This window comes from Mytilus californianus, unplaced genomic scaffold (genome assembly GCF_021869535.1).
Source record: "Mytilus californianus isolate M0D057914Y unplaced genomic scaffold, xbMytCali1.0.p SCAF_3, whole genome shotgun sequence".
In the NCBI taxonomy this organism is placed as follows: Eukaryota; Metazoa; Mollusca; class Bivalvia; order Mytilida; family Mytilidae; genus Mytilus; species Mytilus californianus.
In genome coordinates, this window is record NW_026262679.1 from 11,489,072 (window position 1) to 11,516,027 (window position 26,956).

Here is a 26,956-nt window from a genome sequence, read left to right on the forward strand (position 1 = left end):
AAATATGAAACTTGCACTACATTTTTACACTAGTAACAACTTATTAAAATTTGAAACACAGTGGCTGAACAGTTCACAAGTTATTGTATGGAAACAGCATAAAGTGCCATTTTCCAATCTATCAAGGACAATAACTCCTGAATGGCAAAAGTGAAAATCGTCAATATTTTGCATTAATTCCTTCAATTTCCCATAAAATATCTATTTTATATATACACACACTGTTTTAGTATACAATACTCTGTATTTATGCATCTGTATATTTGGGTTCGTTTATACTCCAATAATATAAATGACATGCACAAGTATTGCTTAAGGAAATTCCAACATTATTGCATATAAATTATAAACCCGTTATAATAAAAAAATATAAACAAAACTTGCTGTCTATTTATTCTGATTAATTGACTGATAATAATTTTCCAACATCATCACTAATATACATAATAAAGAAATCGAGTCAGATGTAGGATAAGAAGGTTGGTTGTATAACCAAATATATAGCAGGTTCAATTTTTGCTTATTACAGTATTATGTGTTTCCTTGTGGAATATTATTGGTTGTTTTCTCCTCTTCAGACTGGACATCACAGTTGGAGCCAACAGAAGACTTATATTTTTTCAGAACTTTATCAAGTCTTGTTACAAATGTATCTACATCATTTCTGGTCATACCAATGGAGGCTGCAGCAGTTAGGTATGGGCAATTATATTTATCACAATGAGCTCCAAAGTTTGTTATTTTAAGTCCATTAATTGTTGAGTCTGTAGAAGAATTGCTAATAACTCTGAAAAATATAATAAGAAAGATAAAGTTACAGTATCGTCATAATTAAGAATAACTGTGATTTAATCATTAATCGTAGGATACCAATTTTCGTGGATGTCATGGGTATAGTTAAACCAGGAATTTAAATGTTGAAGGAAGTACACATTTTCTAAATGCTTGTATACAGACTTTCGTAAATCCACAAAATCAAATATTAAAAAAAATACAAGTTTCCTCAATCCACAATACACTGTAGGTTATGCCCTTGTCAATGATAACAACAATGTTGGGGGAAGTGGAATCTAATTGACTCACATTTTTATCAATTACTGATTTATGTAATGAGTAAGCATATCTATTAATTAGTAAGTTAAACTCTTTTCCTAGAATGTGACCTACCAAATTAGCCTCGTTGCCAGCTTTGTACTTAAATGAGCAACACGACAGGTGCCACATGTGGAGCAGGATCTGCTTACCCTTCCAGAGTACCTGAGATCACCCCAAGTTTTTGGTGAGGTTCGTGTTGCTCAGTCTTTAGTTTTCTATATTGTGTTTTGTGTACTGTTGTTTTTCTTTTCATCGTTTTTCATATTTTACCGTGGCATTTTGAGTTTGTTTTTGACTTATGAGTTTGAATATTCCTTTGATATCTTTTGCCTCTCTTTTATAGAGTATGAAAGGTATTATAATCAATAGCCACAAGTGTTGTACAAACTCAAAATATGGAAAAATACCTGGTTTTATTTGAGAACAAGTAAAAACTATCTTGGTTATTTTATAAAATGCTGAAAATTGACAGGAGCTAGCACAAACATTTAACACAGAAGTAATTAAATTTAAGGTCAAGGATCAGTAAATGACCAGTCCATAGATTTTTTTTAAATTTCGAATTCAATTAGATATTGAAAATATACATCAGAAAATCAAAAAAAAAAGTATATGTCACCGACTTCGTTTTCGAGAAAAAGCCATTTTTAAAATGGTCCGAGAGGGTACTAAATTACATTGAATATATAGGGAAAATCCTTATTTTTCTTCTACACTTTTCGGTTTCCTGTATAAATCACGAGATTCACTACATAATTTTTTTTTAAAAATGATGATTTCTTCCTCTATGTCTAACAAATAAGATGATGTGAAAAAAAAATATGGTCACCGACTTCGTTTTCCCTCTAAAAACCACGCAACCTCAACATTTTGTGAAAAAAAACATCAAAAATCGTGACGTCTTCATTTTTATTACATAACGTCAAGTTATCATGGTATGAATTTTCAACGTTCTTAATTGGTGTTGATTATGCATGATGATTATGTGTTTTGTATTGATAGGTTCTTTTTATCATAAGGGTCTGGATAGAGGGTCCTTCATTTATTAATTTTTATTTTGTATTACCAGTATTGTATTCTTTATTCTTTATATTTTAGCACCTCATCATTCTCTATTCTTTTTTTTTTTTTTTTTTTTGCCTTTTATTCTGTATTCCGTAAACCCCAGTCAGACCCTCTTTTATGGACACGTATTTCAAATTAAGTTATAACAATTGTAAAAAATATGATATGTTCATTATCAACAAGAAATGATTGTAACAGGATGCTGTTACGAAGTCTCCCAAACGAAGCTCCCATAATTCGTAATTCCCAGGGTTGTCTGACATTGGGCAAAGTCCAGTGAAAATTGGTTTGGTAAAGTTATATGCATTAGTGATGCCTGGGGACAAACCCTGTATATCATTCAAATCATCTTGGCATGACAAACCAGAATATATATGGTTTAGGGGAGGGGATCTCGACCACTTACAAGATACTAGAACATTGGGGGTGGGGGGAACCCCTGGGGACTGACCCTATACGTCATTCAAATGTTCGAGACATGACGAACAGGAATATATATGGTTTAGGGGTGGGGATCTCGACCATTTACAAGATATAAGAACATTGGGGATGGGGGGGAACCCCTGGGGACTGACCCTATACGTCATTCAAATGTTCGAGACATGACGAACAGGAATATATATGGTTTAGGGGTGGGGATCTCGACGATTTACAAGATATTAAAACTTTCTCAAATGGCAGGGGTGGGGGATGACCCCTGGGGACTAACCCTGTAAATCATTCAAACCATCTTTGCATGACAAACCAGAATATATATGGTTTAGGGGTGGGGATCTTGACCACTTACAAGATATTAGGTTTTTCTTAAATGGCAGGGGGTGGGGATGACCCCTGGGGACTAACCCTGTATATCATTCAAACCATCTTTGCATGACAAACCAGAATATATATGGTTTAGGGGTGGGGATCTTGACCACTTACAAGATATTAGGTTTTTCTTAAATGGCAGGGGGTGGGGGTGACCCCTTGGGACTAACCCTGTATTTCATTTGATTTGCTTTATGATGACAAACCAGAATATATATGGTTTAGGGGTGGGGATCTCGACCATTTACAAGATATTAGAACTTTCTCAAATGCCAGGGGGTCAGGATGACCCCTGGGGACTAACCCTGTATATCATTCAAACTATCTTAGCATGACAAACCCGAATATATATGGTTTAGGGGCGGGGATCTTTACCACTTACAAGATATTAGAACTTTCTTAAATGGCAGGGGGTGGGGGTGACCCCTGTGGACTAACCCTGTATATCATTCAAACCATCTTTGCATGACAAACCAGAATATATATGGTTTAGGGGTGGGGATCTTGACCACTTACAAGATATTAGGTTTTTCTTAAATGGCAGGGGGTGGGGGTGACCCCTGGGGACTAACCCTGTACTTTATTTAATGTGCTTTATCATTTAGAACATTTTCAATTAAAAAGATTGTGTCTATCACAAACGGTTTTCAATTTATAATCATTTGAAAATTTTAAAAAATAAAATCCCATAGGGTTCTTTAGTAAAACCCTCCTTTCTTTTCGCCCCTCAAAGTACCCCTTTATAAACCCTATTGCACAAACAAAACCCTGATTGCACCACTAGACATGTTAGTCTATCATATTGTGAAACCCTAAGTTAATCTGACTAGCGGTTTTGGAGAACGGGTGCGGACAAGTTCATATTTAAAAGCGGCGGAAGAGGAAGAGGAAGAAGAATAATAATAATAATAAGAACTGAGCAAAAACAATAAGTCTTCCCAAACTTCATTTGGGAGACTTAATAAACATGTTTAAAACAATTACTAATTCAGACGAAAATATTTTGTAAGTACATGAACGCAAAAATAGTAATAACATAAAAGAAGAAATCATCCCAATGTCTTGACTCAAAAAAAGATGTAATATAATTATTTTATCTTTTGTGACTCTGGCTTTTCCAAAAAAAAAAGTTCCGATAGGAGATTGACAACACCATCAGACCCCTCACGTTCATAAGACTGTGAAACATATTCCACAGAGAATGAGTGTGGTGCAACTTTCTCAGTGGGAAGCGACACATGTTCTACTAGTTGTTTGAACATTTCCTACGGCATTATGTGCGTCGTATTTGACACCAAAAATTGTCAAATACTAGGCTCTCCTGGTTATAACCTTTACCCGTTTGTTTCCTCTCTGGTAGCATAGTTTTCAGCAAAGATAGCGAGTCAACAAAACACTTATATTTTTGTTCAAAACTATCAAAGAAAGAATTATTCTCCATGGAATAAACTAAAACTCTCGAATAAAAAAGCTTTGCATTGTGTCAGGTAACCAATTTATAAAATCTCTTAGACTATCTTGCAGGTCATCTGTTTACATTATTTCTCCGTTCCGATATAAGATTTCGCCACTTTTTGAAAAACCGGTAACTTTACCAGCGGAACATTTGATAGCTTGTTTTGGTACTATATAACGACAGAAAGTGTTCTGCTCATATGCTGCTGCAATTTGTATTATGTCTGTGCAGTCTTCTGTTTTTATAAAGATTATACAATTGTTTAATAGAATTTTACATCACATCTATCAACAAACATTATATCAATGATTCTACAAATTCTTGAAAGAGTGTCGTGTGGTTATTAATACATCTGCAAGTTAACAAGTAAAACACGCATACAAACTGACATCTTTGATAGTTTCTTTTCGTTCGGTATAGTAATAACATGAAACTATATTAAACTAAGGCTTTGATCAATGTAAACTTCAATAAAAATGGAAGATACATTAGGAACGGGAAGATAAGAATATATTGCATCAAATACAACACCCTCTGCATAATTTGACTAGTGATTTGATTGTTTATTGTTTATTACCAACAACACCGAGATAATACAATGATTAATTAAAGGGTTTATATGAAGTGTGTCCTTAACTTCTGTATTCTTTAATTTTAATGGGAAATTTCTTTAATTTTGAATATAACGCTTATTCTGTAAAATCCTCAATTATTATAAATGATTTTATTGTAAAATTCTTCTAATATTACATGAATGCTTTATTCTGTACATGGTTCATGTCTTTAATCACTACACTTGTATTAACTTATTATTTTATTTTCAATTGTTATTCTTTATACTTTTGCGAACCATTATTCTCTATCTTTTTTTTTTTTTTTTTTTTTTTTGGCTCTTTTTTCTCTATTCAATTTTTGTATTCGCCATTATCTTTTATTCTACAAACCGCTTTTAAATCTTATTATATGTGACAATAAATTAATGTGCATCAGAGAGCAACTGTATTTGACACTAATAAATATAAAAACAAGGTGATGTGGTCTGATTGCAAATGAATCAACTATCCACCAAAGTGCACATAAGGTGGATATAAGCAATTACAGACTATCGTACGGACTTAAAAAAGACAAAAAAACCTATGTCGTTTAGTCGGCTATAAAAAGCCCAGATTTGAAAAATGTGAATAAATTCAAACAAGAAAACTAACGGCCTTATTTTTAACAAAACAATTTATATTAATGAAGCTCTTGAAAAGGGTATCAACCCTAAAAAAAAAAAAAAAAAAAGCAATCACAGACTGAAACATGACTGAAAATTTGGTCTTTAACTTGTTAAATTCAATCTGCACAAATGCACAACATCAGATGTCTTTTCCTTTTCCATTTTTTTGTGGCCTGGTGTTGTTGTCTGGTTGCTGTCTTACTGAAGTACTGATACATACACTTGTATATATTAGTAGTATAATATCGACATGATCGACAGAATCTCGTTCTTGACCTTCAAGTTGTATGAGTGAAATAGAATTGAGAACAGTTTTTTTCTATATTTGAGATGCAACTTTCAGGCTACAAATTTTTATTTGTTTCCAGTTATTTTTTTAACCATTGATATATCAATTACCTTGAGGAAATAACAATACTAATCAATTTTAAGAAAATTCTTTAAGGATCCACTGGATGTTCTTTTATTAGGAAAATATACCATGTATAACTCTTCAAACCATATACTATTTATACATGTATCTATTTAAGGATTTGTGTTCTTTTTTTAGCTTCGAAACTTTCCACAAAATTGCGAAAGTGAAAGAAAACACCATTTCAAAAAATCGTTAGAAAACAAACTGTAGCGATGAATCTCTATAACTTTTTGTTTATCATTTATGTGTTATAGTCTTAAAAATTGTGATGTATAAATATTAAATGATTGTTGCAATTGTGAAGAAGGTTGGTGTTAATTTAAAATCGTTTTGTGTCATCTGTTTCAAGACTGACTGACGCAGCTGAGAATTTTATGTGGTTCATTCCCTTTTCTTGAATTAGGAAATATTTTTACTTGTTCCGACTGATAAGTAGGTAATTTTCAAAATAGGGGATATCTTACCAAGACTAAAAGTTTAGTATTAATGTCCCAACTTGCATCCCCTTCTTCTTATTTCCTGCGGGACGATGTCTTTTCCCAGTGAATATAGGGTTTCTGTAGGGACGTTTTTAATATACTACATATAGAATACTTCCGAGACCACACTGTTTTTCTTTATCACAATTATGTAGAAATAGTGGTGAGCTACAGTTTTTACACTGTTTTAACTGGTCGGCGAGATATCCAAGCTCTAACGTTACCACCCTACCTCCCCGACGCAAGTCAAGTTCCCTATTTTCATTTTGAAGATAGTTTTCATGACTATTTTCATATTAATTTTCAAAATTCTGTAGCATTTCTTCACCTTCAATTTTAGCAAACAAGTTCATTTTCCTAGAAGTAACATACTTTCCATCAAATTTAACATTGTCTCGTTGGAAAGTCGCCGGTTGCAACATTGCTAAATCTGGTCAATGGGACGTAACTCGTACAAAACGTCATAAAATTTCGCGGAATCCGCTAGATGGCGTTCATTTACTGTAACTTGACCTTAAGTAAAACAAGAAATGTTCCAGATATATTTTTTAAATTTTACCTCAAAACTGGTAATTTAGTTTATAGAGGCTATACTCTTTTTCTAGGAATAATGCTCATATTTGGCACCAAATAAAGGGCAATTAAAACCCTGCAAAGTGCATTGAGGATTTATTGTTTTTTTTTCAAAATTACTTAAGATTTCTTCACAGTATGGACAAAGACTTAAATGTTTTTTTTATATAGCTATTAAAATTGGAAATGAGAGACTCCAAGTAGTCTATATCCCTCCCCTGACAATTTTTTCTAGACTGACACCCTGAATCAGGTTTTAAACAAAGGTAGTTCACAAGGTAACAGTCCGCAACAAGACATATCATCCTACCTGGACACATTATTCTGACTACAAGCCGACCAGTCTTTGCTATTACTTCTAAATATTACATGCTTAGTGAAAATAGTAACAAATACCAATTTTCAAGTCTTTGGTATGACTTGGGCAGAGCTCCAGCACTCAAGGCGACCATCTAATAATAAGTTCTTCCGTTAATTTTTATTTATACATTCAAACAAAACAAACATAACCAAATTTTTGTGAAGAGTTGTCTCATTGGCAATCATAAAACATCTTCTTATTTTTATATATAACCATATACATGTATCCAATCTGTCATAAATATTAAATTTAGATATTTTTGTAGGTACTGCAAGTTTTCATTCAAGATAATTGGTTTAGTTTACTTTGGTTGGCATTCAGGTGAACATTTGGACAATGTCTATAAATGCCCAACTTACCTAGTCCCAGATACGAATCTTGTAAATAACATGGACCCTATTTCTGTGACATCTTTATCTTCTTTAACAATTATTGATGACAAACTCATTCCTGTAAAATATGAAAATTCACTGATTATATTTTGAGAGTTCCAGGAATAGTTTTATTAACTGGCTGTTTCTTTTCTGTATTGACCATGATATAGATTCAAGGGTAACATGTATTGGCCCTGAGACCCAAACGGTCCACTGACACTAGGCAGAGAAAGGGAGCCCACTTCTTCGAGGGTTGTGAAAATATAATATGGAAAGCCTTACCACTTCAGTAGGTAAATTTGCTGTCCATGCAGAATCTCCTTGTTTGCTCAGTGCCAGTCTTTGCTCCTTTGTGTTCCATTCTACTCCAATTGAGTTCTATATATTATTGAACATGTTTGTCTTCAATGTATATTAAATTTGTATTCTGAACCTTAAGTAACAACCAATCTATAAATAAATCACTTATGTTTGACAAATTAAGATTTTTTTCAATACAATCTGAATAATTAGAGAGAATTACCAGCCATTTAGTATACAACAATACAAAACAAATGTCACTACTAATTCTTGAAATAAAATATGCTTGTAGAAAAAATTATTTCATTTTATAACTCCATTTTTTTTTAAAGAAAAAATCATCTTACCCATTGAAATTGCATTATGATGAGTTTTAAGAAGTCTCTCTCCATGTTTAGATGCTACTTCAGACAACTTTGATGCCAAATATTGGTAGTTTTCTTTCCTCTCCTTCAGTAATTCTTTGTATTTCTGACTGCCCATACTCAACAAGGTTATAAACAAGTCCATAGTTGGTGTTGCTGATGCTCTACCTATTTAATGTAGGCATAAACCTTTCAGGGGGTACCAGAATATCACTTAAAACAGAACTGCAACTTTAAATTTAATAAAATTGTAAGACATGAAGTGTTTATCATAAAATTGTATTGGAATACTGTATGATCTGCCTTAAATTTACACAATTTTAGAACAGAAGAATGCTTACAGATACTGACTGCACTTTGGATCATTTTGAAAAGTGTTTGAAAGGAGTAGGGGCAATAAGGCCCTTATTTGGCCCAAATATTACTGCAAATTTAAAAGTTATCATACATATTCTGAAATTTGTCATAAGGTAAGGTACCAGGTATTCAGAAAATAAAAACAAAGTTCAGGTTTAACGAGTTACCATGGCAACAAACCATGACGAAATTTGTATATTTTGTAAAATTTCTTGATTTTCCTTGTTTTTCATCCAATTTTAAGTATATTTTAGATTGGCAAAGTATGTGCGTACACAAGAAACAACTTTATATTTGGTGAGATTATGTCAATAGTTATAATAAAGCTTCTCTTAAATTATATTGTTGTTTCTTGGCTGCGCATGATGTTTCCGCAATGGAAATAAAGATGGAAACTGCATAAATTCTGTATTTTTCATCGTTTTCATGAAAACGGTACATATTATGACGTAATTGTGACGTCATCAGATAAAAATTCTTATGTTTTTCATATATATTTCCTGACTCTATGCATTTCTAAACAATATGTGCAAATTTGAAATAGTTGTCAAATATTTTATTTTCTTGGGCCAAAACCGGGCCTTAATGCCCCTACTCCTTTATAGATATCCCCTATAAGTCAAAAAATGCCTACCTGGATAAGCTTTACTGATACTTTCTATCAATTTAGCATCAAACCCTGCTATAATTGATCCTCCAACTGGAACCATGAAATTTTTATCTGTGCTCTGAACAAAAGCATCAACTCTACCTTTTCTACTTGCCTTAAAAAGGAAGAAAAACTTAAATAAGGAAAATGTGAATCAAACTGTTGCTCTGACTGGTGCAGTATAGTGTATTTTGGCATATCAGGCTTTACAGTTATACTGTTTTTTACTGAACCTTAAATTTGACATACTGGTACATTTTTCATTTACTGTGAATTCATTATTATATGTGGAATACCAATTTTGGTGGATTTCGTGGGTTCAGGATAACCCCTTACTTAAATGTTCAACAAAGTACAAATTTTCTATAGATTGTATGCAGACTTTAGCAAAACCATGAAATCCCATATCCATGAAAATACAATTGTATCTTAATCCACGAACATCTGTACCCACAAAAATACAATTGTATCTTAATCCACGAACATTGGTAACCACAAAAATACAATTGTATCTTAATCCATGAACAAAGGTACACACAAAAATACAATTGTATCTTAATCCACGAACATTGGTACCCACAAAAATACAATTGTATCTTAATCCAAGAACATTGGCACCCACAAAAATACAATTGTACCTTAATCCACGAACATTGGTACCCACAAAAATAAATGAATCCACAGTACCTGGAAATTTTGTAACTTAATGTTTTGTTTTTTTGAATAAGAATGAAAGATATAATCAAAGCCTATGGTCAAAATTATTAAAGTAACTGTATATAATTCTATTGTATTTCCTTGCGTCTAAATCATTCTTTAGGTTATTACACCATTTACAAAGTTTGACTTGACATATTCAAATTTATCTAAAAGTTATCTTATCTGTTTCTTTAACATACTTATAAGAAAGAGTAGTTCAAATAACACGCCAACAATTCTATGATTCTATGATTCTGTGAATAAGTTGTCTATTACGGGAGTAATGTATCTTCCTTTGTTGGACTATTGGGGCATCGGACTAATGGGGTGTCGGATCAATGTGGAATCGGACTAATGGGGTGTCTGACCAATGGGGCGTCTAACTAGCGGGGTGTCAGAATATCGGGGCGACCCCGTTTTAACATAGTGTAAACATATTCTTACTTGTTGTATAAGATGTGTACACTTTGTACATTGTAAACCATAAGCATTGTTTATAAGATGTGGAACGTCAAATTTCTTACAAATCTCTGATATTTCTTCTAATCTGAAAACAGATAAAAAAGCACATGTATTGAAAAATCCAATTTGATACTTACAGTAAGTGACCAGGTATATTAAATATTAATTATGTCCATCTATCTGATGTTATATCTTTATTAAATCAAGATTTTTAGTCAATACCTAAGTATGAATCTAACAAACTTAAAACAAAAGAAAGCCGTATGAACCACTTTTTACATAGGCTTAGATTTATCTTTACTTTTTACTTTTTTACAATTTGTTCTGCCCTTTTCATTGGTTGCAGATTTACAATGGAAGGAAAAGCAGGTACCTACCCCTTACATAAACACTTTTAATGTGCATTGATATTTTAGTTTTAAATAAATGATTTAATTATTAGCTGTAATTGGCTAAGAACTAGCTTTCAGAATCTGTGAGTACTGTCAGATCTATACTTTGCGTCTTTTGTATTTTTGTTGTTTTTTTGTTTTTTTTGGTTTTGTATTTATCTGATCAGTTAAGCCCTATTCATTGAATTTTTATATTTTGTTCTTATATATTGTGTGTTTAGGGGAGGGTTAGTGCGCCTTCAAACATATTTAGCTCATCCACATTCTGTATGTGCCTGTCCCATGTCAGGAGCCTGTAATTCATTCATTGTATTTTGTTGTTGTATATCATATTTCTTTTTTGTTTATTGTTTTGTACATTAATCAGGCCATTAGTTTTCTCGTTTGAATTGTTTTACATTTGTCCTTTCATGCGCTCTTATAGCTCGCTATGGGGTATACATTTTGCTCATTGTTAAAGGCCATACACTGAACTAAAAATGCTTACCTTCTCCGATATTTGGTCTCTGGTGGAGATTTGTCTCATTAGCAATCATACCACATCTTCTTATTTTTATATGTTCTTCGTATAAGTGATGATAATTAAAAATAACATAAAATTTAACTTGTAAGAATTAAATTGAGAAATGTTTCTGCCATCATTTTACCAATCTGAAACAAAATTGTATAATTTCATTCTGCTACGCTTTTCAGAGAGGCCTCTTTAAGCCCATCAAATTATGGAACCCTGTGTATTGCCTGTGATTGCTGCTATCAGTGTAAAAGTGTAATGTTGATTGCCAATAATTATAGAATAACTAATCGAAGAATTCAAATAGAGAAAAATAATCAACGAGTGACCGAACAACACATTAATTCACGAATGCGCGTAGCGCATGAGTTAATTATCAATGTTGTTCGGTCACGAGTTGAATATTTTTCGATATTTGAATTCTTTGATTAGTTATTCTTTTTATTACATTGGCAAATGGCTTTTTTTAATGAAATTAATGTAGAAAATGTAAGGAACTATATCTTTTTTCTACGCATTCATAATTTGTTTTGATCCGACGTTATCGACGTCCTGACAACGCCTATTGTTGTATGACGTCAGAGAGTGAAATAACCACGTTTATTTCACATGTGAAATTATCGGTTTTTATTTGACTGGGAAATCAATATAATTCATTGCTACCAATGTAATAATTATAGAATAACTAATCGAAGAATTCAAATAGAGAAAAATAATCAACGAGTGACCGAACAACACATTAATTCACGAATGCGCGTAGCGCATGAGTTAATTATCAATGTTGTTCGGTCACGAGTTGAATATTTTTCGATATTTGAATTCTTTGATTAGTTATTCTTTTTATTACATTGGCAAATGGCTTTTTTTAATGAAATTAATGTAGAAAATGTAAGGAACTATATCTTTTTTCTACGCATTCATAATTTGTTTTGATCCGACGTTATCGACGTCCTGACAACGCCTATTGTTGTATGACGTCAGAGAGTGAAATAACCATAAAGGTTTAACAAAGTTACTTATATCTAAAAAATATAATCTCATGTAAATGATAACTGTTAACTAAGTAATAAAAAATATTTCTATAATTTTGCTGTGGATACTATCTCTTGATCATAAAAAAACTTCTATCCAAGTTTCATCATAAAATTCCATGGAGATTGTACAAAGTAATTGATGTTTGAAAAACTTTATCCTTAGACTGTATCTTAATAATAACTGCAAATAAAACTAAGAGAAATTTGTTTTCAACATTTTACTTCGGATACTATCTTTTGATCTACAGAATGTATGATTGCTTAATGTACCTTTCTTAAAATTTCTTAGGCCAGGTAAGGCCTTAAATTCCTTAACTGCCGACAAAAGCTGTAGGAACAGTTATTCAAATTTTTATTCTTCTTTACCAAACTTTAAGGTAAGGTATGTTTAGAACAACTAAATTCATTTTCTTTTGAATTTAATGTATATATAAGTGAAGACATTTTAAAGAAAATGGATTACAGGACTATTTAAATACTATATAAAACTGATGTCTAAATACTACATAAAACTGATGTCTAAATACTTTTTAAAAGAATCATTTTCATGTTAATTAGCAACAAATACTTATTGTAATCCCACATTTAGACCCACCTATCAGGAACCCTTGGAGCAAAACAGCTGGTAGTTGTCATAACACATAAAATATTGTCTGGATCTAATTCTTCTATTTTTTCTATGACTGCTGTCAGGTTGGTTCTCAATTCATCCCCTTCTATGCAATTCTCTATCACTACAGGCTCAAACCCTGTCAACATCAAATTTTATGTACTAAGATAATACCATTATATGGCTAAAATCATTTCTAGGATATTTACTGGAAGCACTTATCGAAATGTCATACAGTTACAAGGAAATATTTGAAAAAAACTTCCCTTCATCATTGTAACTTCTCAGAAAAATAACAAATAATTTGACATCATTCAATCTTTATAAACTAAAAAAAGAGATGGTATTATCAAAATCTTCTTCCATGTACTGCCCACATTCAGCATGGGAACATTTTGATGTAATACAATAATAAATCAGGGTGAAGGTTATATTTCCCCAAATCTTCCAGGAAATAGCAAGAAATTTATCATTCTTTCTTTATAAACTTAAAACATGCATGACTCATGGTAAAAAGTGATGATCTTATTATAATCTGGGTGGAGATTATTTTTTCACAGGAAGTTTGTAGGCTGATACTTATCTTCATTTTTTTTGTTTTCTACTAAATTTGACTTTAGAAAGATATCAAATTTTGTTTATATCCTTCATTTTTGCCTTTTAGATAAATAAAGGACTATGTTAAATAAGTCATATTTTACCCCAGAAATCATGGAAACCACATTTCATTTTTTAAACAAGCATCAAGTTCATATGTTAATGTTTAAACATGCTGAAAAGTCTTGCTTGCTTTCTTTATTGATCATAATTGAATTTATGTTGAAAGTTTTAGAAAAAAGGTCATATAAGTATTACATACAATTAACAATATCAATGATCCATGTAAATGAGGTCAAGGTCAGATGAACCCTGTCAGACAGACATGTATTTCTTACACTCATTCCATGCACCAAATATTGTTAACCTGTTGCTTAAAGTATCTGATAAATGAACTTAACCATATAAACATAATACTGACTTTTGAACCATGAAAATGAGGTCAAAGTCAGAGGAACCTGCCAGACAGACATGTACAGCATACAATCATTCCATAATCCATACACTAAATATAGTTAACCTATTGATTATAGTATCTAAGAAATGAACTTAACCATAAACATAGCATTAAGCAATGAACCATGAAAATAAGGTCAAGGTCAGATGAACCCATGACTTGTACACCTGACAATAATTTCAGTTGATACAGTTGATCTATTGCTTATAGTATCTGAGATACACAATTGACCCTCAAAACTTTACCTTGATCACTGATCCATGAAATGAGGTCAAGGTCAGGTGAATCCTGCCTGATGAACATGTAGACCTTGCAAGGATTCCATATACAAAATTTATTTTATCCTGGTACTCATAATAAGTGAGAAATTAATGAGACAAAAAAACAAGAGACTTTTTTAAGCAGTTGCCAAAACATGAAAATAAGGTCAAGGACAATGGACATATGACAGTCGAAAACATAACACATCTGTTTAGAAGGTATGAAACCTCCTTGAAATACAAATCATTATACAAATAGTTTACAACGTCACCCCTGGATTGCAATCCCTATGTCTCACATTCTGTAACAAAAACTACATGTTACTGTCTCTCTATTTGATATTACATAATTTGTTGAAAAAAAAATAAATGAAAAATAGGCAAATACATGAAATGTAATTTTTCTTCATTTTTGGGAAGAACTTTTTTATTCTATACAATCACGCTGAAGTATCCCTGGTCCATGAATATACATAGTTGAAATATCTTTGAATGCATATTATAACTGTTTTTTTTTTGTAGAAACTAAACATTTTGAATCAAATATAAGTTAATCTGTAAAACTAGCATGACAACATCCATATTATTATTCAGATAATACTTTCCAAAACATATTCTGATCCTGTAAAAGATATTTTTTTACATATATCTTTCAAGGCTGTGTCCTGTGAAATCTTATACTGAGAAGAACTGATTATATTATAGATTCAGCCTATGCAACTGAAGAATTATACAACATTGAAATAAGATAGAAATTGTTACCTGATGTTATCATAGACTTTATACACGATTTCTGATCGATTCTTGGCCATATTACATACTTGGCATTTGGCCTTGACTGTTTAAAGGTCAACATACACAAAGATAAACTCATTCCAGTTGCCATGGGAACAATAAAACATGATGCTGCTGATTGAATTCCTGTAACAGAGGAACAGTCACAGTTCAATGCAGTTAAACATCAAGATAATAACTGCATAAGCTAAAAAAACAAATAGCTGTGGTCTGCTATAAAATCTTTTCTAAAACCTCATATGAAAAATTGGGCAAGAAAAACTGGAACATGATGAAAAGAATTATTTAATTTAACACATGTAAAGTACACAGGGCACCTAGAGAAAAGTTGTTGGAGACATCACATTAGGCCTGCCTCATGTAACTAGAGGCTCTAAAGAGCCTGTGTCGCTCACCTTGGTCTATATGCATATTCAACAAAGGACACTCTCAAACATTGTAGACGAGAATAGAATTCATGAAAAAAAACCTCTGTTTTGTTGATCTTGTATTGCTGATCATTTAGTCTGTTTAGTTTCTTTCTATCTTCTTTAGTTTTTGCTAAAAACACAGAAGAGGGTAAAAAAAATCCTCATTTAAGGCCAATCACTCCTACAAAGAGTGACAGTCTACTAACTATATCGCCAAAATTTGACTTGTTAGTAGATCTTGCCTTGCTGATCATTTTTGTGGACAATAACTCTAATAAGGAGATGTCAGATGAATTCCTCCATATTGTCTTATTTGTAGATCTTGTCTTGCTGATCATTTTTGCTTGTTTAAGTTTCTATCTATCTTTTATAATTTTTAAGATATAAGGCAAAAACACAAAAAATTGGAAAAAATCGTCACCAAAGGGCTTTTACTCAAGTATTGAATCGACTGATGATTTCGACCATGCAGACTTATATATAAATCTTGTCCTGCTGATCAATTTAGTATTTACAGCTCCTCTCTATATATTATAGTTTTCAAGATAAAAGACAATAAAATGCTTCGCTGGGGCGCAGCTTGATACGACCGCAGAGGTCGAACCCTGAACAGTTGGGGCAAGTATGGACACAACATTCAAGCTTGATACAGCTCTGAATTTGGATTGTTATTAAATATTTGACACAGCATAGGTTTCTGACACAGAAAGAATGTGGTCTAAGAACTTGATTTTTTTTTAATTTACCTATTATGGTCCAATGTCCAAAATCAAAATACATGGTTAGATTCAGCATATCAAAGAACCCCATATATTCAATTTTTGTTAAAATCAAACAAAGTTTAATTTTGGACCCCAACTTGGACAAACTTGAAAACTGGGCCCATAATCAAAAATCTAAACACATGTTTAGATTCAGCATATCAAAGAACCCTAAGAATTCAATTTTTGCTAAAATCAAACTAAGTTTAATTTTGGACCCTTTGGACCTTAATGTAGACCAATTTAAAAAACGGGACTTAAAATTAAAAATCTAAATACACGGTTAGATTTGGAATATCAAAGAACCCCAATAATTCAATTTTTGATGAAATCAAACAAAGTTTAATTTTGGACCCTTTTGACCTCAATATGAACCAATTTGATAGCGGGGCCAACAAATAAAAAATCTAAATTCATGGTTAGATTCAGCATATATATCAAAGAACCCCATATATTCATTTTTTGTTGAAATCAAAAAAAGTTTAATTTTGGACCCCAACTTGGACCAACTTGAAAACTGGGCCCATAATCAAAAATCTAAACACATGTTTAGATTCAGCATATCAAAGAACCCCAAGAATTCAATTTTTGTTAAAATCAAACTAAGTTTAATTTTGGACCCTTTGGACCTCAATGAAGACCAATTTAAAAAACGGGACCCAAATTAAAAATCTAAAAACACGGTTAGATTTGGCATAGTAAAGAACCCCAATAATTCAATTTCTGATGAACTTAATTTTGGACCCTTTTGACCTCAATATGAACCAATTTGATAACGGGGTCCACAAATAAAAAATCTAAATACATGGTTAGATTCAGCATATCAAAGAACCTCATATATTCAATTTTTGCTAAAATCAAACAAAGTTTAATATTGGACCCTTTGGACCTTCATATGGATTTTTTTGTAAAAAAAAAAAGATGCAACATTTGCAGATATTTTTACTGGTCTTCCTTTATAAATATGCATTTCTTTAAACATAATTTAAAAGCAGTGTAAGGGAAGTAACCAAAACGTTGTATTTGGATTACCTCCCTTACACTGTTTTAAATTATCTTTATTGTTCATTAACCATTACTTTATACATAATTTAAAAGCAGTGTAAGGGAGATAATTTCAATGATGTATTTGATTTATCTCCCTTACACTGATTTAAATTATGTTTTGTACTAAAGTATTTGTCCATTAACCAGGACAACCTTGTTTTTCCCCCTTTTTTGCCTCTAATTCCTAAACGGTTTGAGCCATTACCCCCCAAAGCAAATCCTAACCATCCCTTTGTGGTATGGAAACTTGTAGTATAATTTCAGAGAGATCCATACACCGTTCCACAGTTATTGTCTGGAAACTAGAAAATGCTTATTTTTGGCCCCTTTTTGGCCCCTAATTCCTTAACTGTTGGTACCATAACCCCCAAAATCAATCCCAACCTTCCTTTTGTGGTATTTAACCTTATGGTCAAATTTCAAAAAGATCCATTCACTTAAACTAAAGTTAGAGTGCGAAAACCAATGTGTCTTCGGACAACGACGACGCCAACGTCATACCAATATACGACCACAAAATTTTTTTGCGGTCGTATAAAAAAATGAAAAAAATGGTAAAATTTTTCATTTAAGGGCAATAACTCCTATAAGAAGTCGTCTGACAGTTTACAAGTAACGAACAATTGGTAGAGCTCAAAATTCTAAACATTGATGCTTCATCTGATTCTTTCTATTTATAACGGTTTTCAAAATAATAGACAAAACTTGCATTTTACCCATAAGTTCTATTTTTAGCTATGTCGGCAATCTTAGTTGCCAGGCGGGGTCATCGGACACACTTTTTAAACTAGATACCCCAATGATGATTGTGGCTAAGTTTGGTTAAATTTGGTCCAGTTGTTTCAGAGAAAGAGATTTTTGTAAAAGTTAACGGACGACGAAGGATGACAACGACGGATGACAATGACGGACGACGAAGGATAACAACGAAGGATGACAACGAGGGACGACGAAGGACGCCAAGTGATGAGAAAAGCTCACTTGGCCCTTTGGGCCAGTAGAGTTAAAAAGGTAAATTGTGATTCAGTTTTAGAAATAATCAGGGTAATTGTATTTAACAATAGCTTTTACCCACAAAAGGCAAAAACTTTACTTATGAATAACTTATTTTTTTGATATTCAACAAGTGTAATCAACTTATCCAACTTTCAATATTTTTTTTTCTGTGTACTTGACACATTTATCAAAAGAAGTGAATACCAATGCCAACTTTTATCAAAGAACTCCAAAGGATTTTGTAGATAGTGAGGAGAATGATTTTGTTATTACTGTTTTTAAAATTGTTATCACATAACATGTAAAAAATTCAATTCAAGATTTCTTGCTGTTGTGCAATACACTGTGCTGTTGCGCAATACTTAGTAAATCTGTTGTCAGACTATAAACAAATAAAGTTCAATAACTTCTCAATGTTATATCAGAAATTTATAAAAAAACTAAAGGGAGGTTATCTTAATAGATATAAATCAGTCATCAAAGTTTAATGAAAACTGCTCTAAGCAACTTAAGGATATTGTCCAAAAACTTGAAAATCACCCCTTTTTTTATGAATAAAATCTTATAACTCGGAAACGTAAAATCTAAAATTTATAAAAATCAAAAGGGAACTTACAACAATAGATATCAACAATTTACCAAAGTTTCATAAAAAATGCTGAAAGCATTTTTGAGTTATTGTCCGAAAACTGGAAAATCCCCCTTTTTGTAATGAATAAAACCCCATAAATCAGAAACTTAAAGTCTAACATTTATAAAAATCAAAAGGGAGCTATGTCGATAGAATTAAACAATTCACCAAAGTTTCTTGCAAATTGGTGAAATTGTTTTTGAGTTATTGTCCGAAAACTGGAAAATCCCCCCTTTTTTAACGAATAAAACTCCAAAATTCAGAAACGGTAAATCCAAAATTTATAAAAAACGAAAGGGAGCTCACTTCAATAGATATAAACAATTCACCAAAGTTTCATGCATATTGGTTAAAGCATTTTTGAGTTAATGTCCGACATGTTGATGACGGAGGGACGGACAGACGGTCAACGGTATACCATAATACGCCCCGATAACGGGCGTATAAAAATTAACAATGACCGATGAACCATGAAAATGAGGTCAAGGTCAGATGAAACCTGCCAGTCTGACATGTACCCCTTACAATCATTCCATACACCACATATAGTTGATCTGCTGCTTGTAGTATCTGAGAAACGGACCTTATCACATAACTTTAACCTTGATCACTGATCCATGAATTGAGGTTGAGGTCAGGTTAACCCTGTCTGACAGACATGTAGACGTTGCAAGGAACCCAAATACCAAATATAGTTATCCTATCACTCATAATAAGTGAGAAAAAAACAATTTTTGTTCAAGCAGTCACTGAACCATGAAAATGAGGTCAAGGACAGTGGGCATATGACAGACAGAAACTTCACAACATAAGGTATCTGCATACAAGGTATGAAGCATCCAGGTCTTCTACCTTCTGAAATATTAAGCTTTATACACATAGTTTACGCTGCGGCCAACAGATAGTAATACCTATGTCTCGCATACTGCGACTTTTGTTGCAGGCGAGACAAAAACTAAGTCCATTTATCAGTAAAATACGGAAAAATGAAAATAAATATTTTCAAAATTTTGCTCTGGATAGTCTTTGTTCATAAACAAGCTTATGTCCAAATTTCATAAAATTCCATGTAGGTTTGACAAAGTTATTGAAGTCCATTTATTAGTAAAATACAGAAAAATTTAAATAAATATTTTCTAAATTTTGCTCTGGATGCTGTATTTTAGTCATAAACAAGCTTCTGTTCAAATTTCATGTAGGTTTGACAAAGTTATTGATGTCTATAAAATCTTTCACCACAGACTGAACCTAAATGTTGACGCCACCAATGCTGACGATGGAATCTAGGATCGCTATGTCTTGCTTTCGCGAAATAAATTTTGCAGGCTCGACAAAAATGGGAATGCATGACATTCTTCTTTGCAGTAGCAGCAAACCTCTAAGCTTTATTTCAAATCTGTACAAAAAACATTTTTAAACATTAAATGAAATCTTTATTCCAACTAGATAATCATATATGAAAAGCAATGAAAATGTATGTTTTTAATCTGTGCAATCAGTAAAAGTGTAAAGAGCTAAAATATATATATCTCCTTCGTTTGATGCAGATTTTATATGAGAAACTAGTACATTTGTAATGCATGAAACAGAATTCCTTGAAGAATACAATAATTATTCTATTCTGTGATAATACAGGTATGAAAAGCAAGAACCATGATTGGTTGACATCTGCAAAGAATAAAGTAATACACTGATAAAGATGCATAGTAAAAAAAAATAAAAAAATCAGGATACTACTTTAAAAAACACCTGTAAAAACCTGATATTTTGATGACATCTAACATCAAACTGTTAGTTAGTTTCATCATAACACTAGAACCAGCTGCTTTAGGCTGAATAGCAGTTATCTCCCCTGATCTTCCAATTCCATGACCAAATCTTGAAAAAAAGAATCACTTAGAAATAATGTTGAGGTGTTTATTTTTAGATTATAAATAAAGAAACTATTACTGTAGTAAAAAAATGTTTTCATCCAGGTCAGACTTTTATTCCAGGTCCTAACAATATGAATAAAACACACATTTGTAATATAAACAATGTATTATCTGAATCTGGAATAATTTTAAATTCTGGAAAATTGATTAAAAAATTATGATGAAAACTAACCCAACTAAATAAGTTCATGTTACTTTCACTGATATTTCAGTATGGACTAACTACCCACCCCCTAACCCTTTTAGCCATGCATGGCTAACCCTCCTTAATTGGGTTAGTTTTTTATCATACATTTCTCATCAATTTTCCAGAATTCAAAATTATTCCAGATTCAATTAATTCCTTGTTTACATGACTTTTATTTTACAAAAACAATTCCGCGACATAAATTTTCAATTAATATATAGTTACAATACATTTCTTGCTACATTGAACTACTAATGGTGTCGTTACATTCAACATGCATGTACTTCTAATCAAACTTTGTCTATGAAGCTGAAACTATTTGTTTACTTGTATGAAAGAAACAAACAATTTAATATTCACTTCTTTTTGTATAGCTCTTCAATACAGAGAATGGCAACTATAACAAGAAATTATTTATTTTAAAGCTAATTGAGACTTATCAAAGGGTTATATACCTGTAATGTCTGGTGGCTACTAAAGATGAAAATATTCTGGCCTCTCTTTCCCCTACTCCACAATTATCTGGGAAATTATTACTATCCATGACAGACAATTCTTGTAACAATAACTCAATTGTCTGATCTGTCCAGCCATCCTCTGGTAACTTTCTCTTCATCATAAATAATGTATGTATAAATATACACTTAGCATGGAAATTTTTGTACATGTATGTTTATTGAAACTGTTTAGAAATAATCAGTAAGTAATGTATTGTAAAGTTGAAATCAATTATTTCTATAATGATACATATCCTTTCTAAATTTATTCTTTTGACTGAGACATCATACCCATGATCAAGTCTGTGTAATAGAATTAACAAACATACCAAGTTTTGTGTACATATGTAAATACCAGAAAATAATTGGTAATGACAACAATTACTTTCAAAATTAATTCCAGTAAAATCATTTGACAGCAGAATATATTGAAATGGAAAAAGCTGCATATTTTTCAATGTGAGTAAAATACAGATCTTGAGTCAATGCTTTGTTTACAAGGATCAGGCAACTCTTTACCTTTTCTGTTGTGAAGACCTGGGGTGGTGTTCTCGAAAGTATCCTAAGATTCGTCCTAAGTCATAGATAAGACCAATTTTAGGATGGACTTAAGATCAGTTTAGGACACTCTGTAGGTTGTGTCTTGAAACTATCTCAGATGCATCTTATGTTAGGACGTCCTAAACATATTCCATTGTGCGAAATTTTAAATAGTTAAAGTAATTGTTTGATAAAACATTTATTAAAGACGAAACCAATTAATAAAATTGTTTACAAAATTTCATAATTACATGTATTTAATTAAACGCATGATTTCAAATGTAATTATAAAATAATATCAAAAAGGAATGTGATTTAAACTGGAAATCAATTTGTTTTGAAATGAGAATATTGAATTCGTAGTGTCATCGTATCGTAAAACACGAAGTTCAAAGTTTAAAATCATGCACAATGTCTTTACACGAGTTAATAACCGATGGTGCGTTTCATTTCATGTTCATCTTCACGTAAAAAAAAAAAATAGAAAAAAGCATGCACAAAGTTAGGATGAAGATATGATGATCTTAAGACACCTAATTATATAATTAGGTGTCCTAAAGTTAGGACGAAAAATGTGATATATCTTAAGTAAGGAGAGCTTCGAGAACACAACTTAGGACAAAGACTTGTCATAAGATGGTCTTAGGACACGTCCTAATCCTAAGATAGCTCCGAGAACACCACCCCTGTTTAGGACTCTCAGGTTTTGTCTTGTGTGCCCAAAAATGTTTGGAGGCAGAAAGTTCCTTGGTGGATGTAATACTTATCATCTATGAAATTAGAAGGGACTTTTTTGTCCAATCCTTGATAGTGAAGCATGAACACAATTATATTTTATTCAGATTGATATTTTTTCCCACTTACATGTTGAAGAAGATGCTTTATCTTTTTCTGGTGGACTAATTTTGCCTGCTTTCCTTGTTGTATGTAACTTTGTGATACTAACTTGGTACACAGATCATAGCACTGGTCATCCATAGCTACAATAAGAGATTCTTCTTACTTTGTATAATAAGGATTTAAAAGAAGTAATAATACTGTATACATGTATATACTCATCAATACCCCCCTCAATAAAACATTTTTTCTAATGGTTTCTGTTAAAAAATACTAATATCAACTTGAAAAGTAAATTATCTGCCTATGGTCTTTCTTCAAAATCAGTGAAATTACTTCAAAATTATCTTACAGATCGTAGGCAACAAATCAATCTTCAGGGAGTACTCAGCAGATGGACCTCTATTATTTAACATTTTTATAAATGACATATTCTATTTTATTGAACATGGTACCCTGTATAATTATGCTGACGAAAATACTCTGGCATATGCTGACAACAATTTTGAAATTTTTTTATGTACACTTGATAGAGAAAGTGCTGTTTTAATTGATTGGTTTAGATTTAATTGTATGCAGGCAAATCCTGATAAATTCCAAGCCATTGCAGTTGGAAATATAACATTTGCAAAGAAGCGTGTTTTTAATATACAGTCAGCAAACAAATTTTGTGATGAGATTGTCAAACTTTTAGGTATTGATATTGACTATCAACTTAATTTTAATCACCACATTAAAAATATTTGTCGTAAAGCATCTCAACAACTGAATGTTTTAAAGCGCATTGGCTGCTACCTTACTAAATTAAATAAATTGACCATTTTCCACACATTTATTTTATCTAATTTTAATTTTTGTCCTTTGCCTTGGCATTTTTGCAACAAAAATAATACCACTAAATTAGAAAAAATTCAGGAAAGGGCTTTACAATTTATATATGAAGACTATGCTAGTTCATATGAGGAATTACTTATATGAGCAAAGGTTGACCGTTCCTTCACTGAAAATTAGACGTATGCGTAGCATGGTTATTGAATGTTTTAAAATTTTATATAAATTGTCACCACCTTGTTTACACGATTTAGTTGTACTGAAAGATTGTAAATATAGTTTTAGATATTCTAATATTGTAGATATACCTAGGGTTCAGACATCAACCTATGGTAAGAACTCTTTTAAATATTATACAACTGCTGTTTTATGGAATGTTCTACATTTTGTACCTGATGATTTTAGAAAAATTGCTAATTTTAGTCAGTTTAAAATATTTTAAGCCATGGAATGGAAATGACTGTAAGTGCACAGTTTGTGCAGATTATTAATCAATATATTATGTTAAATTTTACCATCTACAAAAATGTAGATCATATCCTTTTTGTTTTAATATTTTATGCTATGCATTTTACCAGCTTTCTAATCATGCTTAGTTTACATTTTATATGCTTTTAGCTTTAATACCTAGTATGCTTTTAGCTTTAATACCTAGCTTAACATAGGTACGTTGATGGTTTTCTGTAACTGAAGAAGAAGAAGAAGCTTATATAATTTCTGCTTACTACCACCATTCTTTTAGTGCTTCATTTTGACTTTTGGGCTGTGTAATAGTACGGTATCCCGCAATGGTGGTAAGTCGTGCACTTAAGGCCATTTTTTATTTTATTTTTCTGTAGACTTAGCTTTGTTTTTTTATTACTGTGTATTGTCAAGCTTGGTTACTCATAATTGTTTCTCAGTCACTGATTGTACGATGTTGTTCCATACTGCAGCAGCTGACCCGGTTTGTTTACATTCAAATTCTAATGGCTTCAAAACCACGTGACACATTGAATCGTTATATCCAATCAAATTGCTCTACTGTCAATTAGGTGCTTTTTTTAGTACAAGGCAATTATATTATTTGTGTGTATGATCTGAGACTACTATAACTAGTAGTCTCAGGTATGATATTGCTTTGAAATAGTGTGCAATAAATTGGGGGTTTATTCAATAGGAAACCTCATTATTAGCCATGAAATTTGATATCAATGTAATTTTATATGAATATTTACTTATGGTCAGAATATTGATCTCTTTATATTGAATCAATTTTTTTTTTTATGAAAAATATATGTATATTGTTTTTTATTAACCTACTCTATAGTCCTAAACAAAAATATGGCATGATTATCGTTTGTTTCCCAAGGTTTTTCTTTCAATTTGGATGTTTTTTTTCGCGGGAAAATCGCGTAAGACGTAAGGTGCTTGCCATTTTGAAATTCTTAAAAATATGATTTGCTTGGCCTGTTTGGTCTGCCATTAAGATTGATGACGCTAAATGGAATGTAAACAAAGCAATGGAGGCCGGAAGAGGGGATTTCTGAAGTTCTGGAATGTTTATAGGCATTCGAAAGTCAGGTTTAAAAACGGCCATTAGAAAATCTGCATTTTTGTACAATACTTAAGAATAATAATGAAAACATATCTTTAGAAATATCATTTTATTTAGAAGTGTAGAAAAAATGTATTCTGCACTAATTTTATACGCTGGTATTAGCGTAGTGACGTCAATGCGGAGTTTTCCAGTATGATAAGTACAATAACAAAATCCGAACGAACCAACGTTATGACCGATTATAGACTACGGTAGGATACATATAATTTTGTCAAATTGTGTCCAAATGACAAATTGATATTTGTAATAGATTGATAGTTAAACAATAACAAAAAGACTCAACATGAAATGGAATAAAGGGTTGCATGCACCAATCACTCAATCTACCTTATATCCTCAGAACACTGGTAACTTTTGTTGACTTTTTCAAAGGTCAAAATTTGAACCGGAAATTAAATGTCAGTACTAATATTTATCCGAATCGGTAATTATTCCGGACGTAAAATAATTCGAAAACATATGGAAAACGTCAATTTGGTCAGCTACCAAATGTTTTCATCATTATAAAAAAAATATTCAAAAAATCATTTAGGGTAAATTTCAATTAGCAGCAACTCATCTGCAGTGCTTAAACAATGGACAAATGCATTAAATTACTAATGACAATAATGAAAATTTCCCGGGACAATTTTATCTTTTAAATACACCTTATCGCTATTTGTCCGCCATTACTGGACATCACACAAGTTCCCGTAAAATTTTGACGTCATAATAGAAAATATCTGACGCCACAATGGAAAAGTGATTGTTGTATGACGTCAAAAGTTCGAGCGGGACTGATTCTCGGGTCAAGCGGGATTAGCGATAAGGTGTATTGTAATTTTTAGTGATCATAACTGTAGATGTAAAATCCTATTTCAAGTCTTTTGCTATAATTGTATGTCATTTTGCTGTATTGAGTCTGTCAATTTCATGCCTTTTATCTTGAATAAATGTTATTATTATCATTAATGATTTTATCTTGGGAAATCAATTTAGTTCTTAACTTGAGGGAATGATAATTTTTACCAGCCGAGGGAGGTCGGATCAAATTTGGCAAACAAAAATAGTTTTTTGGCAATGTTTGACCCTCAGTTTTTTTTTGTAATATTTGACCCTTAATTTTTTTAAACTTGATACTTTTTTCCAGAACGCGCAGAAGGGAAGTGAAAAGTACATTGTCATATTGAAAATTAGTAAAACATTTAAACGCAATCATCATCCTCAAATAAAAGATGAATGATGAGTGTCTTATGCTACCAGCAATAACCTAGATGCCTTAAAGAATTAAAATGGACCAACCAATTATCACAGGACTGAAAAGCCTAAGTGTCATGTGTCTTCCTTGTCTGTTAAAACTTTTTCTTAAAAAAT

The 26,956-nt window shown here is 31.8% G+C and overlaps 1 protein-coding gene across 2 annotated transcripts; it reads right to left on the reverse strand.

The window, feature by feature from the left end:
• Nucleotides 1-376: 376 nt before the first annotated feature.
• LOC127732966 (O-phosphoseryl-tRNA(Sec) selenium transferase-like) lies at nt 377-26,004 on the reverse strand. Of its 2 annotated transcripts, none has more exons than XM_052242208.1 (11): nt 25,931-26,004; nt 23,200-23,315; nt 21,754-21,908; nt 20,937-21,055; nt 15,300-15,458; nt 13,209-13,362; nt 10,659-10,761; nt 9,501-9,630; nt 8,492-8,677; nt 7,830-7,920; nt 377-787 (listed from the first exon to the last, which is right to left on the reverse strand). In XM_052242208.1, exons 2-11 carry the CDS (start codon nt 23,311-23,313, stop codon nt 532-534), a joined length of 1,467 nt encoding a protein of 488 aa, XP_052098168.1. In that variant the 5' UTR covers nt 23,314-23,315; nt 25,931-26,004; the 3' UTR covers nt 377-531. The 2 variants fall into 2 exon arrangements, with proteins under 2 accessions (XP_052098168.1, XP_052098167.1); XM_052242207.1 differs by lacking the exon at nt 25,931-26,004 and adding an exon at nt 24,866-25,063.
• Between the last annotated feature and the right edge of the window lie 952 nt (nt 26,005-26,956).

Coding starts and splice junctions, on each gene's coding strand:
- LOC127732966 (XM_052242208.1), bottom strand. CDS start 23,313: ATGGATGACCAGTGCTATGATCTGTGTACCAAGTTAGTATCACAAAGT. Junction 21,909..23,199: donor TAAAGCATCTTCTTCAACAT/GTAAGTGGGAAA, acceptor TTTATGATGAAG/AGAAAGTTACCAGAGGATGG. Junction 8,678..9,500: donor TATCAGTAAAGCTTATCCAG/GTAGGCATTTTT, acceptor TACATTAAATAG/GTAGAGCATCAGCAACACCA.